Source organism: Lithobates pipiens, unplaced genomic scaffold, assembly GCF_037356315.1.
Source record: "Lithobates pipiens isolate NorthernLeopardFrog02 unplaced genomic scaffold, aLitPip1_a1.2 Scaffold_28, whole genome shotgun sequence".
NCBI lineage: Eukaryota > Metazoa > Chordata > Amphibia > Anura > Ranidae > Lithobates > Lithobates pipiens.
This window is the reverse complement of record NW_027507789.1, coordinates 51,654,552-51,671,161: the sequence shown is the minus strand read 5'-3', so window position 1 is coordinate 51,671,161 and position 16,610 is coordinate 51,654,552. Positions and strand designations below refer to the sequence as shown.

General features: G+C 39.5%; 1 protein-coding gene across 2 annotated transcripts in view; it reads left to right on the top strand.

The window, feature by feature from the left end:
- Nucleotides 1–13,721, top strand: part of TNNC2 (troponin C2, fast skeletal type) — a 56,071-nt gene extending 42,350 nt beyond the window's left edge. Inside the window, exons 1-6 of one of the 2 annotated variants that reach the window (XM_077459216.1) lie at nucleotides 8,094–8,246; nucleotides 8,692–8,746; nucleotides 10,515–10,658; nucleotides 11,967–12,081; nucleotides 12,209–12,345; nucleotides 13,403–13,721. In XM_077459216.1, the coding sequence (XP_077315342.1) occupies nucleotides 8,238–8,246; nucleotides 8,692–8,746; nucleotides 10,515–10,658; nucleotides 11,967–12,081; nucleotides 12,209–12,345; nucleotides 13,403–13,434 (492 nt within the window). In that variant the 5' untranslated portion in view covers nucleotides 8,094–8,237 and the 3' untranslated portion in view covers nucleotides 13,435–13,721. Of the gene's footprint in view, nucleotides 1–8,093; nucleotides 8,247–8,691; nucleotides 8,747–10,514; nucleotides 10,659–11,966; nucleotides 12,082–12,208; nucleotides 12,346–13,402 lie in introns of those variants that run through there. The other variant, XM_077459217.1, reaches the window with a different exon arrangement.
- The last annotated feature ends 2,889 nt before the right edge of the window (nucleotides 13,722–16,610 follow it).

Below are 16,610 nucleotides of genomic sequence, written 5' to 3'. Positions count from 1 at the left end.
CATTTTTTCCCCAGTTTAGGCTGATATGTATTCTTCTACATATTTTTGGTAATAAAAATCACAATAAGCATTTATTGATTGGTTTTCGCAAAAGTTATAGCGTCTAAAAAATAGGGGATAGATTTATGGCATTTTTATTATCATTATTATTTTTTATTGGCAGACACATCGGACACTTTTGACACATTTTTGAAACCATTGATATATATACAGCGATCAGTGCTATAAAAATGCACTGATTACTGTGTAAATGTCACTGGCAGAGAAGTGGTTAACACTAGGGGGCAATCAAGGGGTTAACTGTGTTCCCTAGTGTGTGTTCTAACTGTGGGGGGAAGGGACTGAATATAGGAGATGACAGATCGTTCTTCCTAGCTATTAAGAACTCACGATCTTTCTCTCCTCTCCTCACAGAACAGGGATTTGTGTGTTCTGCCTCTCGCGCCCATGATCGCACATGGCCGGCGGTCATTGCCTCCGCCGGCTACGAGCTTCGCGACACCCCTGGTGTGCAGCGGGCGCATGCACCACGCCTTATATCCCGCTTAAAGGTGCCGACGTACAGCTATGACGGTTCGCAGGATTGTGCTAACCTGCCTCAGTATAATGACGGTGGCTGGTCAGCAAGTGGCTAATCTACTTGCTGATACTGAAGCCTGGTTTCCTCAATCCTGCTTCCCTCTCTTTTCTGGACCCATGCAGACCCAGTAGACAGAAGGGAGGTAGAATCCTTCTATCCCAACAAAGCACCTTTCAGGTTCTTTCCCCCCTCTTTGTCCCCTTCATCATTTAAGGCTCACTGTATTTGTCTTTTTTTTCCAGTCTCTTTGAGAATTGCTGTGATCTACCGGTGTCCTTGACTGGTATCAATCTTACTTCTCTGCCTGGCTACGCTACATTCTCTCTTATGAAATTCCCATAATCATGGGACCTCAACATACCTGTTAGTACTAACACTCCTGCTTCTTTTAAATTGTACTACTGTATTTCACTATATAAACTCACTGTACTGTTAAAAATAAGTGGAAAATGCAAAACTCCGGTGGGTGTAACAAGATGTCCGCTTTCCCCCTTCTCACTGTATCCTTACTGTGGAGGAGTGTGGGGTGTAGCAAGATGGCGGAGACGGAAAGTCACTTCCGTTACATATTCTGACGGGTCGCCGAATCTGACGAAACATAGGCATGGTCATGTACAGTGAACTTTATCTTCCAAACTGTGAAGGGAGATCATGAGATTAAGGTAAAATTAAGTGAATTAAAGGTACTTTTCTTTCTCAGGCAAAAATAAGGTTTTCCTTTGCAGTGGGGGTGTGCCTGCAGTGCAAGGGTTAACTGCTCATTTTTGTCTAGGGCAGGGGTCTCCAAACCTTCTAAACAAAGGGCCAGTTTACTGTTTTTCAGACTTTAGGGGGACCGAACTGTGACCAGCAGGAATAGAATTTTTTTTTCTGGCATCAGTGGAAATAAATACTATCCAATCTTTGATATCGGGGGAGTTATTATGTCCCATTGTTGGTGTCAGTGAGCAGAATAGTGTCTCGTGTCCATGGGATGAATAGTTCCCCAAGGGCCTGATAAAGGAAAGTGAAGGGCCAAATCTGGCCCCTGGGCTGCAGTTTGGAGACCACTGGTCTAGGGGATTGGAGAATGGAGGCATACTTACCTGATGCTCTGATCCTCCCCGCACGATGCCAGTCCCTGCGGCTCCTGCCAACTCACGGTCTAGCCATCTTGTGTGGTGGACTATTCTTGACATAGTCAAGCCAACAGACCTGCTCTGGATATGAGAATGTAAGAAAATGCCCACCCCTGGATTGCAGAGGAGTGCTGTTTGCCGGTGGAGCTGAGGATCGGGTGAGTATACACCCTTCTCCTTTCCCCTGGACAAACAAGCAGCTTACCCCTGCAGTCCTGGCACAGCTTTTTTTTGCCCAGAGTTGGGCTTTAAAGCTGAACTCCGGTATAAACAGATATCATCTAAATACAAGAGGCATGTGTATTCTTACTTGAATCTTGGTGTGCTTTGTGTATTTCTTTGAGACCTGTGCAGTAATCCAGTGTGAATCTTTGCCTCTGTACAGAAGTTTCCGGTGATAAAAACCAGGTTGTGCAGGGCGACTGGTCTTGTCTCCGCCTCCTCCTGTAGTTTTCTACAGGCAGCAATTAGTAGGTGGGTCTGCTTGGTCCCGCCCACAGCCCTGCTTTGTGCACAGGCTATATACAGCACAGTGATGATGTCACTGCTACTCTTACAAGGTAATACCTGGGTTGGCAAAGGCATCTGGTTCACACAAAGTGTGTTTATATTCATTGTGGCTATCGAGGAATATATTTAAATTAGAGTTTTATGCCTAAAATTCAGCATTAATTTCCCCGTACGTGACTGGATGCTTTGGATTGCTTCAGAACTGCTTCACTCCCTATACAGTGAGGGGAAAAAAGTATTTGACCCCCTGCTGATTTTGTACGTTTGCCCACTGACAAAGAAATTATCAGTTTATAATTTTAATGGTAGGTTTATTTTAACAGTGAGAGACACAACAAAAATATCCAGAAAAACGCATTTCACAAAAGTTATAACTTGATTTTGCATTTTAATGAGTGAAATATGTATTTGACCCCTTCGCAAAACATGACTTAGTACTTGGTGACAAAACCTTTGTTGGCAATCATAGAGGTCAGACGTTTCTTCTAGTTGGCCACCAGGTTTGCGCATATCTCAGGAGGGATTTTGTCCCACTCCTCTTTGCAGATCGTCTTCAAGTCATTAAGGTTTCAAGGCTGACGTTTGGTAACTCGAACCTTCAGCTCCCACCACATATTTTCTATGGTCTGGAGACTGGTCACTCCAGGATCTTAATGTGCTTCTTCTTGAGCCAATCCTTTGTTGCCTTGGGCATTTGTTTTGGGTCATTGTCATGCTGGAACACCCATCCACAACCCATTTTCAATGCCCTGGCTGAGGGAAGGAGGTTTTCACCTAAGATTTGACGGCACATGGCCCCACCCATCCATCATACCTTTGATACGGTTGTCCTGTCCCCTTAGCAGAAAAACACCCTAAAGCATAATATAAATGATATCTAAACCCAATCTCTAAAACCTCATATATTGTATTATCAAGTTTTTTTATTATTATTTTTAAATCTTCAGCTTTCATTAAGATAGTACCTGGTGAACCTACCAAGAAGGTCCTTCTTCAGGCACTTCCTGTTTTGGCTGACAACCTGCTGGCCACTCCTTACAATTGCTGTCCTTTATTATCACTCTGTCACATACACATCACATCCTGTGGAGACTATAAGTGTCCATGCTCACGCTGAAGGCATGTTCCCTTATTGTCACCATCAGGAAAGCAGCCCTGAGAATTGCCATGAGTAGGTACGTATGTAGACCACAAGTGGCTGAAAGAGGATGCAGGAGATGCAATAAAGTATGAAAAAAAGGTAAAACGGTATTTCCTTAAAGTGGAACTGAAGGAAACATTTTTTCTAATTTTAGATAGCGTTAATAAGGGTTATAACCCTTATCAGTTTTTTTTTTCTCCATCTGTGTCCCATTGGGGAGATTTACCTTCACTTCCTGTCACATAACCTAAACAGAAAGGGACAGGAAATCCTGCAAATTAAGGGGATCCCTTGGGGCTCCCAGGTCACCTGAACTAGTGTCCCCTTTGGAAGATTTCCCCTCTATTGCTTTTCTGGGGACAACTCAAAATTTGGGATTTTCTTTTAATTTCACTTTTAATGATAACGGTAAACAGGACAAATAGGGAGGGTGAATCTCCCTAATGGGGGCACAGACAGCAATAAAAACCTGATCAGTGTTCTAATCCCAATCCACTTTGTTCAAAACTAAAAAATAAGTTTTGCATTTAGTTATACTTTAAAGAAACACTATGATAGTTGTTTATGATTTACAGTGCTTTAGAAAACTATATATCATTCAATTAAAGTGTACATGTATTAAAATTCGAAGGGCCCATGCACCTCTTTGCAATTCAGTGTGTTGTGATAGGATGCTTTACGTGTGTTAGTGGCGTTTGCAGTGCCTTTATTTTGCTTTGCACCTCAAGTTCAAATATTTTTTCCTATTTTACAAGAGCAGGTAAAAAAATAAATAAAAAAATGCATATATGCAAATACATGCAAACATGCAAATTCATTCTTCATTTTAGCATTTGAATTGGTTTACTCTGATTACAGATTAAGTAATGACATCAAAATGGCTCAGATGTGTACTGCTAAATCAGGAGTTTGTTATGCATTTTGCTAGCCATTGCAGTTTTTAGCACTTTTTGGTAATTAGGATAAAGCATTACTTATTCACTTTTATATGTAAGAGCCACAGCTGTGCTTCTTTAATGTTCATGTTGTATACCGCAAACAGCCGATCATGTGCAGAGAAGTTGGAACAAACTGGAGTTTCCAATGAACATGTTTGTAGGCAGTTTCCCTTTTGTGTATTTAGTTAGCACCCAGCTGCCCAGGTCAGGGTGACTTTCCCTGGGGTCCAGCCTCCCTGTGATATATATATATATATATATATATAAATGTGAAGAGGTCTGGAACCTGGGGGGTTCTGGGGAACATTTGGTGAAACGCACGAGGAACCTAAGCTAAACACTTGCTGAGCCCTACGGTCTGCTAGGGAACCCTGATTTGCTAGAATCAACCTGGAACATGGACCTGTTAGAGCACCGCCAAGCTTGGATTTTCCTCTAAGAGACTCCACCTGTGCAGGTAACCTGGGACAGGCCCAATTAGGTTTAGTTATGAAAGAGATGTTACTGGATGTTATACATGTTCTGCCAAAGGTTCAGTACAGTTGTTTCTACTGCTCAAGGCCTGGTCTGAAGTTACTCAAGGGGTGCATGTGGGGTCCTGGTGTCTCTCTAAGAAACCAGGGTCTGAAACAGCACATTGAGTCCTGTGAAACATCACTGCAACACAGGGTGTGAGTCTACGAGGAAAAGACTTTGGAATGGGTAGGAAAGAAACAACAACCAGTCATTGGCGAGGTACCTGGTTAGTTGATGGGTGCTCTGGTAGCTAGGGGATTCAATGTTCCAACTCTTTCTCTCTCTAGCTGTCTGTCTCCCCCAGTCACCAGTAGCAGACTAGCATTACAGAGATCTATGGCCTGGTTACTAAGTACGTGAGGCAAAAGTTAAGTGAGAGCAAGCATGAAGTCTGCTCTAAGTGCTAAGTGGGACCACATTCTGTTACTGGGAGTGAGGTAACAGGTACAGTGACTTACACTAATACAATGTACACTAATGCAACACATATACCTGTACTGTGTAGGACAAGGGACAACATTTCTGGAGGAACTCCACATACAATACTACCCATAAGTGGCTCATCTCTAAGTTGAGGGACTGCCTTAATGTTTGATTCTTCACATGACTGTGGCCCTCGCCTGGTGCCTGGCACATCTTGGGGCAAGGTGTTACCCCTGTTCTAGCATGACCCCTGTTCTGTATGACCCCAGGCACCGCCTGGCATAGCCCAATGGACCTACCCCGGGTCAGGTCAGTCATCACCCTTACATGCACTTCACAAGCATATCTAATGCCAGGACTGGTTATCAATGCTGTCTCCCAAGAATCACTCTTAGAGGTTTGGTTGTCAATGCTGTCTCCCAAGGATCACTCTAAGCCCTTGTACACACGGTCGGAGATTCCGACGGAATGTGTCCTATCGGACCATTTTGTCAGATATTCCGACTGTGTGTGGTCTGCATCAGATTGTTTCCGTCGGAATATCCGACGGACCAAGTTTTCCAACTTGCCGGTAAAATTTTCCGACAAAATGCTTTTCGATCATGTGTAGCCTACTCCGACTGACAAAGTGCCATGCATGCTCAGATCAAATTCCTAGACCAAAGCTATTGGCTACTAGCCTCAACGTAGTCCCATCGTAACGAAATAACGTCATCACGTTATGTACAATCGGATTTTCCGACAATTTAGTCTGACCGTGTGTATGCAACATCACTTCCGGACCTCTTCCGGAATTAATCCGTCGGAATTACTCCGACGGATTTGGTTGTCGGAATCTCCGACCGTGTGTACAAGGGTTTAGAGGTCTGGTTATCAATTTTTCCACTCAAAATTCATACACCTTTCATCCATGATGCACACATATGGCTAACTGAATCTTGTGTGAAAGTTATAAAAATTCTTTAGTTTACTCTAACAAAAGCCTGCTTTTTATGGATAGAGCAGAGAAGGATTAGAACTTCTGTTAGATTATTATTGTGTTAAACCTCTGATCCAGTGACTGGAAGGCCACACCATAAGGTTATATTCTGAAAGAAATGTATTAATCGTGTGTATCCAGTGTGTTTGGGGGGGGGGGGCTGAAATTACCCCTTTCATCAGGGCTTAAAAAATGTAGGGTTGACAATCTGTAAATCTATATGAATCTGGTGATTTAGCCTTTGTGTGTGTGCACACTACAACACAGTGCTGTTCAACCACGGGAGTGTCAACCCTATAGTTTTTAAAACCCTACTGAAGGGGGTACTTTTGGGCCCCCAAAACATGTTGGTTTCTACCAACAATGAATAAACTACTTATTTCTAGCTTTAGGTTCCAGTGCCATTTACCTAATTTCCAGAGCAGGTTATTATTGTTGTCTGATGTCTCATTGGAGAGATTTTCTTTTTATTCTTTTTATTTTGTGGTGACAACATTATCACGAGACCAAAAATGAGAGAAAATCTACAGCAGCACAAAAAAAATATTTACAGGGGTTCTAATCTTCCCACAGTCTGCAAAAAAAATGTTGAATGCCCCATACACACGGTTGGAAATTCTGATGGAAAAAGTCTGATCAGATTATGTTGTCGGAAAATCCGACTTTTTCTGTCGGATTTTCCAACACACAAAGTTTGAGAGCAGGATCTAAAATTTTTCGACAACAAAATCTGATCGCATAAATTCTGATCGTGTGTAGACAATTCCGACGGACAAAGTGCCACGTATGCTCAGAATGAACTAAGAGATGAAAGCTATTGGCTACTTGCCCGTTTATACTCCCGACGTACGTGTTTGAAGTCACCTCGTTCCGAACGATCGGATTTTCCGACAACTTTGTGCAACTTTGTGCAACTGTGTGTATGCAAGACAAGTTTGGCCCAAAATCCGTCGGAAAAAATCAGACGGATTTTGTGGTCGGAATGTCCAACCATGTGTATGGGGCATAAGATTTCTCCTAACTTTTTGTCCTGATTACCAGGACAAGAGGGGTTGAAACATACTCTACTGTGTTGAGATAAACCATGTTATGGGCATTAGTGCATAGCGGTGCCATTAATTTTGAATGGCACCCAGACACACTAAGGCAGTGCAGCGCCAATGCACAGTAATGCAAAACCATACGTTGTAGTGTTTTGTCTTGCTATGAATGGCGCATGTCCTTTAATGGACATGGTGGTGCATTGCCAACTCATTCATTTGAACAGACAGTTTCAATGCAAAAAGAGAAAAAAAAAAAGGAAAGCGCAATGCACCAGAACGTCAAAGTCTGAATGGGCCCAAAGAGAGGAGAAATCTCCCCAAAAGCCTTGGAAAGCAGTAAAAAATCTAACAGAGGTTTCTACATTTCCCACTATATCCAAAACTGAAATAAAACATCTGGCTGAAGATACATTTGAATGATTCAACAGATGAAACTTGGTTAATCTGCAGAATCCTAGGATCTTCTATGTGTATTTTTATGGCACAGTTTCTCAATACGACTTAAGGTATATAACTTTTCACTTTGTGCATACTAAAAGTAATGTATACTGCAATCCCTTTAATAGCCTGTTACCGTTCTTGGTGACAGATACCAGACATATTTCTTGAATGTGTTACTTTTAAGTCAAATGTAGGGGTGTAGGATGAAAGTGGGAAAGCATAATGGTCATAGAATATTTATACAGACAGAAGCTAAAGTAAAGCATAATGGACACTCAGGATTCAGCCTATTTCAGGGAAACTTGCTCTGTCTGCAGAGAGTATATTTAGTAATTTGGCAGCTTCAGTTCATCTCCATCTCTGCCAGCCTTAGGGGGTTCATATGTGAGGAGTAACCCAATCCCCCTCTGAGCTCCACTCCCTATAAGGAGCCTTGAAGTGTCTGCTAATTATACCAGCTCTTATCTTTTGGACACCTGCAGCAACCTCTTGGGGTTCAGTCATCCGTGGACATAGTGCTGTGACGAAGCTCTGTGTCCCAAGGCACCATGGCGCAGGTCAGTCTGCGTTATAGAGGCATCTGTACCAATACCTCCTTATCCTCCACTCAGCCAATCTTCTATTTTGTTGTGCCCTACAATATTTCACTTTTTTCTTTTCCTTTTTTTTTTTTTTTGCTGGTTATTTTTAATGAAAGTTTGCTCCTGTCTGGGGTAATGGGGCTTTTTGGAATTCCTCATATCAGACCCCACAGAAGATGTCATTTGTGCTCCCAGCTCTTGTGGATACTCTTTATTACTTGAAGCCCCTGATGATTTTGTTTTGCTGGTTGAAGGAATACCCAGGGCTATTTGCTCTGCACAAAGCGGCACTTGCAGGCCTGGCTTCTGGCTTATTTTGAAAGCATGACTAAAAAGTGGAGTAGTGTATTAAGGGTTAGGTCTTTTCTTAGGATGAGTTAATGGATGATGGATCAATAATGAGCATATCTTTGGTTTACAGCCTACAGACCAGCAAATGGACGCAAGGTCCTTCCTCAGCGAAGAAATGATCGCTGGTAAGTCCCCTGTACTTTATACTTTGTAATATTTGGTGGAGCCTAGATCAGTGGTGTCCAACCTTTTCTTAGCTTGGGATCAAGCAAGCAATTTGACATCTTTCTAAAAAAAAAAAAAAAAAGACCCATTTCAAGGGCCTGTATTTCTGGAAATTATGAAACTTAATTTGTTGCTGCTACTTATATTTTGCATACCTTTAGTGTGTTACGCTGTCCATACATTATACAATTTTCTTATTCTGTTTCCTTTAAATTTACCTTCAACTATGTAGCATAAGGGCCTGCCTGACTGCATACAAATTGAAAGTGTTTAGGTTTGACGTATTATATGGTTTTGGTAAATCTAAAGGGAAATTGTACAAGAACAATGTATAATGTATGACTAACCTTAGCCTGTGTTTACCAAATTGTACATCTGATTTAAATGTGTGATTAAAGACATGTACACCTAGTTGTCTCTTGAGGCCCCTTATCTCCACAAATTATTCAGATTGTTATGTAATGGACAATAAAATTAAGGAAAGTCCAAAGATAACTCAATCTTTATGTTCCTTTTATGAGTAAGAGGAAAATCTATCTCACAGGATAAATATACTAGTGTTAAAAAGGCTTAATAAACTTAAGATCGTTATAGTAGTGTGCAGCATTTCATACCAAGAATTATTATTTTGACAACTTACAGTGGCGGGTTAATAGAAAGCTGCTTTCTAATTAGTTGTACAAGTAGTTATTCAACATGGCTGTTTATGAAGCAAGACCATAAGTGTCTCGATTTCAGATTTCTGCTACAAAATTAGCATCTAACAGAATAATGAGTGATAACCAATATTTTGCAGATCTCAAATTGGGCTAACCAGGATATTATTTAGCTTATCAGTTGAATTAACTTTAATAAAGTGAGGCTAAAACCAGCAGCCTTATCAATAATGGCCAGTAGTATGTACGATATGATACTATTGCAGGTTTCACCATAAAACACTATTATATCTATCATAAATAAAAGAGAAACATGTAGCTTAAAGGCTATAATAGAAGGGCCGTTTATGGCTGAGCCATACTGGCCTAAAATCTAATTTGTGCTCTGGGTAGCATCACCAAAATTAGGTAACCTGTCATAAGTAAAATATGGGGGTTGCCATTGCTGACCTCTTTTTTCTAAAATTGCTAGTTGCATAGCTGTCATGTTGGTCCCCTGGCTTCTGTACTGTATAACTTATCAGCATAGAACATGTATACAAAATTAGGTGTTATGACTTCTCTAGCTGCCCGTGTGTTCCATTTTTTGAAAAATGTTTTGAGGCCAGAGAGGGTCTATTAGCATGTAAAAAAAAAAGACTTCTAGTAATTTCAGATTAAAAAGTCAGAAATGGGTTCCTCTACTGTCTTCTTCAGACCCATTTTCCTTTAAATGTCCATTGGTATATACATGCAAAAGGGCAAGTAACACTAGAAAAGGGAGTAATGACACTTTGCAGAGATAAGTAGGGGCATTAAAATGTAGATTGTAAGGAAAGAATTTCACAGCCATGTTCAAGTTTTAGAGGAATATTGACAGAATGAGAAGCGAAATTATAAACAGCATAGAAAAGCGTAATGCAAATTGCACGATTCTTTATGATGGAAGTAAAAACATAGCACAAAATCTCAGGAAGCAGAGACTGATTTATGTAAAGTGATCATTGAATGAGTAAGTTAGCATGGAAGTTTGGATTAAATATTACTTTGTGATAGCAAGAAAATCAAAAACTTTTCTTTTCTCTGTTAACAGAGTTCAAGGCAGCCTTTGACATGTTTGACACTGATGGTGGCGGTGACATCAGCACCAAGGAGTTGGGTACTGTCATGAGGATGCTTGGGCAGACCCCAACCAAAGAAGAGTTGGATGAAATCATTCTGGAGGTAGATGAAGATGGTGAGTTTAGGATGGAGTATTGATGGCGTTGTACACAACCTTAACTACACGATGGCCAGAATTTTGTCAAATTTTGCCATACATACTTACAGCACATTTGAATAAACTAAACACTGGCACACAAGGCAGTTTTCTTTAGTTACTGGGATGATAACATTGACTACATTGAAAAGAAGACAAGGAAAAGGAAATTATAGCCATCATCACCAATTTGGGGTTTCAACATCTGAATATTGAATATAACTGTACCCCCACAAAAGTAAATAAGGTCCAAAGGTAACCATGTACATGAGATTAGCATTGTTCAATTGAAATCTTTGGTCAGCTCAATCAATAACCTTAATTTTCAATGATTTCAGAAGACACACCCTGATAGTCTTGATATAGTCAATCAACTGGTTTAAATTTATATAGGAAATGTTTATCGCTTCAGCCAAGATGAGGCCACTGTCTCTGCTTGCACTCCTCCCCTTCACCCCATGCATAGCCTAGTTATACAATCATGATCTGAATAAAAGAAATAGTCATGACAAATATGATCTGGATAAATGACAAACAATTCCACAATGTCAAATTCTATTTGAATGAGAAGGGCCCATTTGGACGGATGTTTACATCAAACTCAGCCTTTTCCATTCAGATGCAGTGTTGCTCAAACACGCATTTGAAGCCAAAACACAACATTTGTGAAGAAAAGGTCATCTTTGACCTGCTTTGCCTGCAAACAAAACACACAGCAATAGGACCTGCTGCATCCAAAGGAACTATACAAAGCAGGTCAAATGCAGCCTCTGCATTGTCATCTACACCAGTGGTTCTCAACTTCAGTCATCAAGTACCCTCAACAGGCCATGTTTTGGGAACTTCCCTTAAATAAAATAGCTCTTATCAATACCATGTCATTGATATTGATTTAAAGCAGCTGTGCAAAGTAAAGGAAAACCTGAAAACATGGCCCATTGGGGTACTTAAGGACTGAGGTTGAGAACCACTGATCTACACTACTCTATTGTAGTCAATGGCAATTTTCTGACCTGCAATTGATCTGCAGTTATACAAGCCCTTAAAGTCCTGATATGCTACAATAACCATACTTTGTATTGTCACCTTAAAAGATGGCACTTTCTCATAAATGATTACTGTATGGTCCATTGTGTACAGTATGTCACAAATACTGTATGTCACAGACAAAACCTATGGCATTTTAGAACTGTGGGGTCACCTGTTTCTTGGAGCCGTATGATACACATGTGAAGATGTACTGTGTACTGAGCCAAGATATGAGGTAACACCCATGATATCTTACAGGCAGCGGTACAATCGACTTTGAAGAGTTCTTGGTCATGATGGTGCGCCAGATGAAAGAGGATGCGCAAGGAAAAAGTGAAGAGGAATTGGCTGAATGCTTTCGCATCTTTGACAAGTAAGTGCTGGTTTCAATTTCATATTCAGTAACCCTTCATTTGGTTAGACACAGATACTTCTGTCCACTTATATGGCTGTTGTAGCATTCCTGCTTCCTGGCTAACAATGTTTGTCCTTTCAATCAGGAATGCTGATGGATACATTGATAGTGAAGAGTTGGGAGAGATCTTGCGCTCTTCAGGGGAAAGCATTACAGATGAAGAGATTGAGGAGCTCTTGAAGGATGGAGACAAAAACAATGATGGAAAGATTGACTTTGATGGTGAGTCCCTTGTATATCTATATGTCACCCCACAAGATGCACCGATACAACTTCCTGATTGATGACATCATATGACATTCCACAATGAAATCTGGCACTCATATGCAGGGGCATGGCATATTTGTGTCCCTTTGCCTTTTATAGTAACAATGCTGGTCCATAAACAAGTTTGGTGAAAGAACTTCAGCCTCCTGTATAAAAGTTTCCAAGGCTTCCATTATGAAAGAAGAATCTCAAGAACAAATGGAATGCTGAAGATCATTTCATTAATATTGTACAGTGGTGTTAATATGAAACCATGCCCCTTTCCATTTGGCTCTGATCTCTCTTCTGCTGTGTTACATCTGGTGCAAAGTCAAATTTCTACACACATCTTGGAATATTATGTACAAATGATCAATCTGGCTCAGACAGTTTATACATGTGCCAGTTTCTTTTATTTGAGATATGTTTTAGTCTTCATTATCTACAACAAATCATACAATGTACAATCTAACTGTACAATCTTCTTAGATATGTAACCAACTATGTAAAGTAAGAGCCTGCGCAATAGATATAAACTGAACTGATTGTTTAGATTTATGTTCATAGTACATTGTTAAATATATATAAAAAAGATGTGCAGAGATAGTACAATTGTACTGTAAAGTGCACCTCATTGCACCTTTTTATAGCAGTTTAAAAGCAGAAGTTGGTGAAAAAATACGTGACCAGTTCCAAGTTGTTTTGAGATTGGAATGATTATCCAGGCTATTGAAAATATTGCACAATCTGTTCCATTGGTTGATTTTGTACATCCTCCAACTGCAACAGATTTCAGTTAATAGTGATAGCTTCTATACAGAGCTGCACCAGATTTTGCATGCTCCAATTTCAGTAAATAACCCCCATAATAACTAGTTTTGCATGTTACATTGCCAAATGGGCACCTAAAAATAGACAAGTGCTGTTACAGCACAAGCTTTTAAATTATCAGACAAGAGTTGTAAAGTAATTGTCTTATGTGTCCCTAAATGATATTACACATTCTATAGCATTTTTGCTTCTTTCTCCACAGAGTTCCTCAAGATGATGGAAGGTGTACAATAAGCTGTAGGACATTCCTCTGGAGCGTTGTAACGCCAGCCTGTACATTACATTGCGTCTTACACTTTCTGTTGGATGGAGTAATCCCCCCTGCTCTGTCTTGCGCCTCCCAGAATCCTCTCTGCCTCGTCTCTACTCTACAAGCACTACCTACACCTATCTGCCTGCGGAGATTTCCTCTATTCTCTCCATATTCACAATCAGATGCTCTGCTCTCTATTCTTTATTTCTTCAACTTTCAGATGTTATTTATAAAACTGAAAAGATCATTAAAAGTCTTAGTGAACCTTTCCAAGCTCTGAGATCCATGAGATTGAAAAAATGTTGTGGAATGACGCATTACTGCCTCTTCTGGCAATAACAGGCATTACATGCTCATATCTTTTTATCTGCAGTAATATAGAACAATCTAAAAAAATTTTGAATGAATATTTCTAAAAAAAATGCAAATGCTTGGTGTGTTATTGGCTAAAAACTTAACTACAGTGTGCAATTATTGTTACCCACACAATGAAATGAAATGTAATCATTTTTGGAACCATTCAGAGGCTAGTAGAAGACTGTATTATGATGGAATTGTGTCATTGAGCATGCATAGTGCCAGTAAATGGGCTGGCTATACTCCCTTGACTCACATATATATATATATATCATGTACATATGTATATGTTTCAATGAGCAATGCAACTGTGACACAGTCAGTGCAATACAGCTACATTGACGGAATTATCCTCTAAATTGAATTAGATCTTTGAGTGGATTCAAGTGCTTTCCTTTATTATTCAATACAGCTATAGCCTACAATCAGTGTAACGCTTTACTCATAGCTGTAACTATTTTGGGATTTATTTATAAATGTTTTCAGCCACATTTCATACAACTTTCATCCAAGATTTACATATTATTTGAAGATTTTGTGAAAAAAAAAAGTATAAATCTTGGGTGAAAGTTGTAAGAAACTTGGGTGAAAACATTGATTTTAATAATATGATCAATGGTGATTTCACATAAGTTATAGACTTAAACTATATGAAAATAGACAACACAATATTACAGACACTATACAGTAAATTTTATATCAAGCAGCTTCTTCGAGTTGATGCACGTATAATATTTCATGAATAGAGCAAAGCACTATGGAACATAAGGGTTTCTCATCCACAGTCACTGCTTAATAGAACAGCCTCTTGAAAATATGTCTGAAAATTTTATGCTGAGGATTTGAGATAAGAAGAAGAGAAAGAAGCTTAGTTTCTTTCATCTTAATGCAAAAAAAAAAAAAGATGGTTTAAAAAAGATGATTTCAACTTCAAGGTAAGACTGTTATCTGGAATTACCAGGCAGACAGTTTTAAGGCGAACATTGATAACTCATTTACTCAGCAGGATTTCCATTTTACCTATAAAGCTCCACTTCTAGGTATTATCTATTTGAGGTTTAAAGAGCCTGAGTCACTACTGCACATCTACCAGTATGGCCAGCATGTCCTATCAGCAGTTTGTCTCCTGTAGATACACGAGTGCATTAGGCACCAGGGACCCCGTATAACATGATGTGATTGCTCACTCATTTATTCATTCAGTCTTCATCCAACTCCTATTGACATTATTTATATGATCTGTACGGTTACAAAATTCTTCAAGTTTTTGTATGCATTTAAAATTTGGATTTGTAATCATTTATAAGGGCAGTACATATTAAGTTCAAGTTTATTTTTATTTTATTTTAATTTTTTTTTACAAAATAGAGGTGCTTTAGTGTCAAACAAGCAAGACCGTATGACTAAAAACAGTCTCAAATACAATACATTAGTTAATAAGGATCATAAAGAAGTTGAAGTTTAGTTACTGTGAGGCCAAACATTTTATATATGTAAAATGCAATACAACTTCCCTTTGTGTAACCATTAACAATGTGCAAATCTAACAAACTTTGTTCAAAAAATAGAAACCCTCATATGTATAAAAAGATAGGTAGGCGGATACAGATAGGGATAGATATATAGGGGTTATTTACTAAAGGAAAATCCACTTTGTACTGCAAGTGCACTTGGAAGTAAAGTCGCTGTAGATCCGAGGGGGACATGCAAGGAAAATAAAAAACAGCATTTTAGCTTGCACATGATTGGATGATAAAATCAGCAGAGCTTCCACTCATTTCAGATCCACCCCTTAGATTTAGAGCGACTGCATTTCCAACTGCACTTTCAGATTGAAAAATAGGTAGATAGAAATATAACCAGATGGGGAATAGAAGTAGATAGATAGATAGATAGATAGATAGATAGATAGATAGATAGATAGATAGATAGATAGATAGATAGATAGATAGATAGATAGATAGATAGATCTAGAGTATATAGAGAGAAACAGAGTAGATACATTTTATTGACTTCTGCTGCAGCTTCATCCAATGATCATTGTATTCTGGTGCCACTGCCAGAATACAATGTAAAAGGCGGGAGCTCAGAAGGGGAGATCGCTGAACTAACCTCGCATTGTTAGTACAGCGGCTCTGACCGGAGCTGTCAGTTTTTTTTTATGCAACCTGCAGGGTTGCACACAAAAAAACCTGTTAGTGTGTACCCGGCTTAAATGTTTGTGTAGATGGAAGAATCCTTCAGCTTTAGTCCTCTTCAACCTTCAAAGTGTAATATAACCCCTCAAAATGGCAGGACCGTTGGACACACCTGAATACTGGCCAGGGGGCATAGGCGTAGCCAATTATTATTTCTGCCTAGGTATTAATTCTGCACTAGTATTAGGGCAGATAAACATGGCAATTTAGGCAAGACAGAACCACAAAAGCATCTACAAACATCAGTGATCCACTACAGACAGATTGTATGTGAACTTTTTTTTCTTTATCTATGACCCACTATCATCTTGGTGACCTTATCATCCCTGTTAATATTAACACCCCAGCTACCTCTAAAATTCTAAACATAGCCAATTATTTAACACAATAAATACTTCTACTCATTCTGATGACAACACCCTCGACCTTGTATTCTCCCACCTCTACCCCCCTTGCAATTTCTCCAACACCCCTTTTCCTCTCTCTGATCAGAGCCGTATCACTTTCATGCTCACTCTGTTTTCAACCCCCTATCCCTCCAACCAGAAAACAGTTACCCATAGAAACCGTTGGTACTTTAACCTTTAATTTCTCTATTCTGT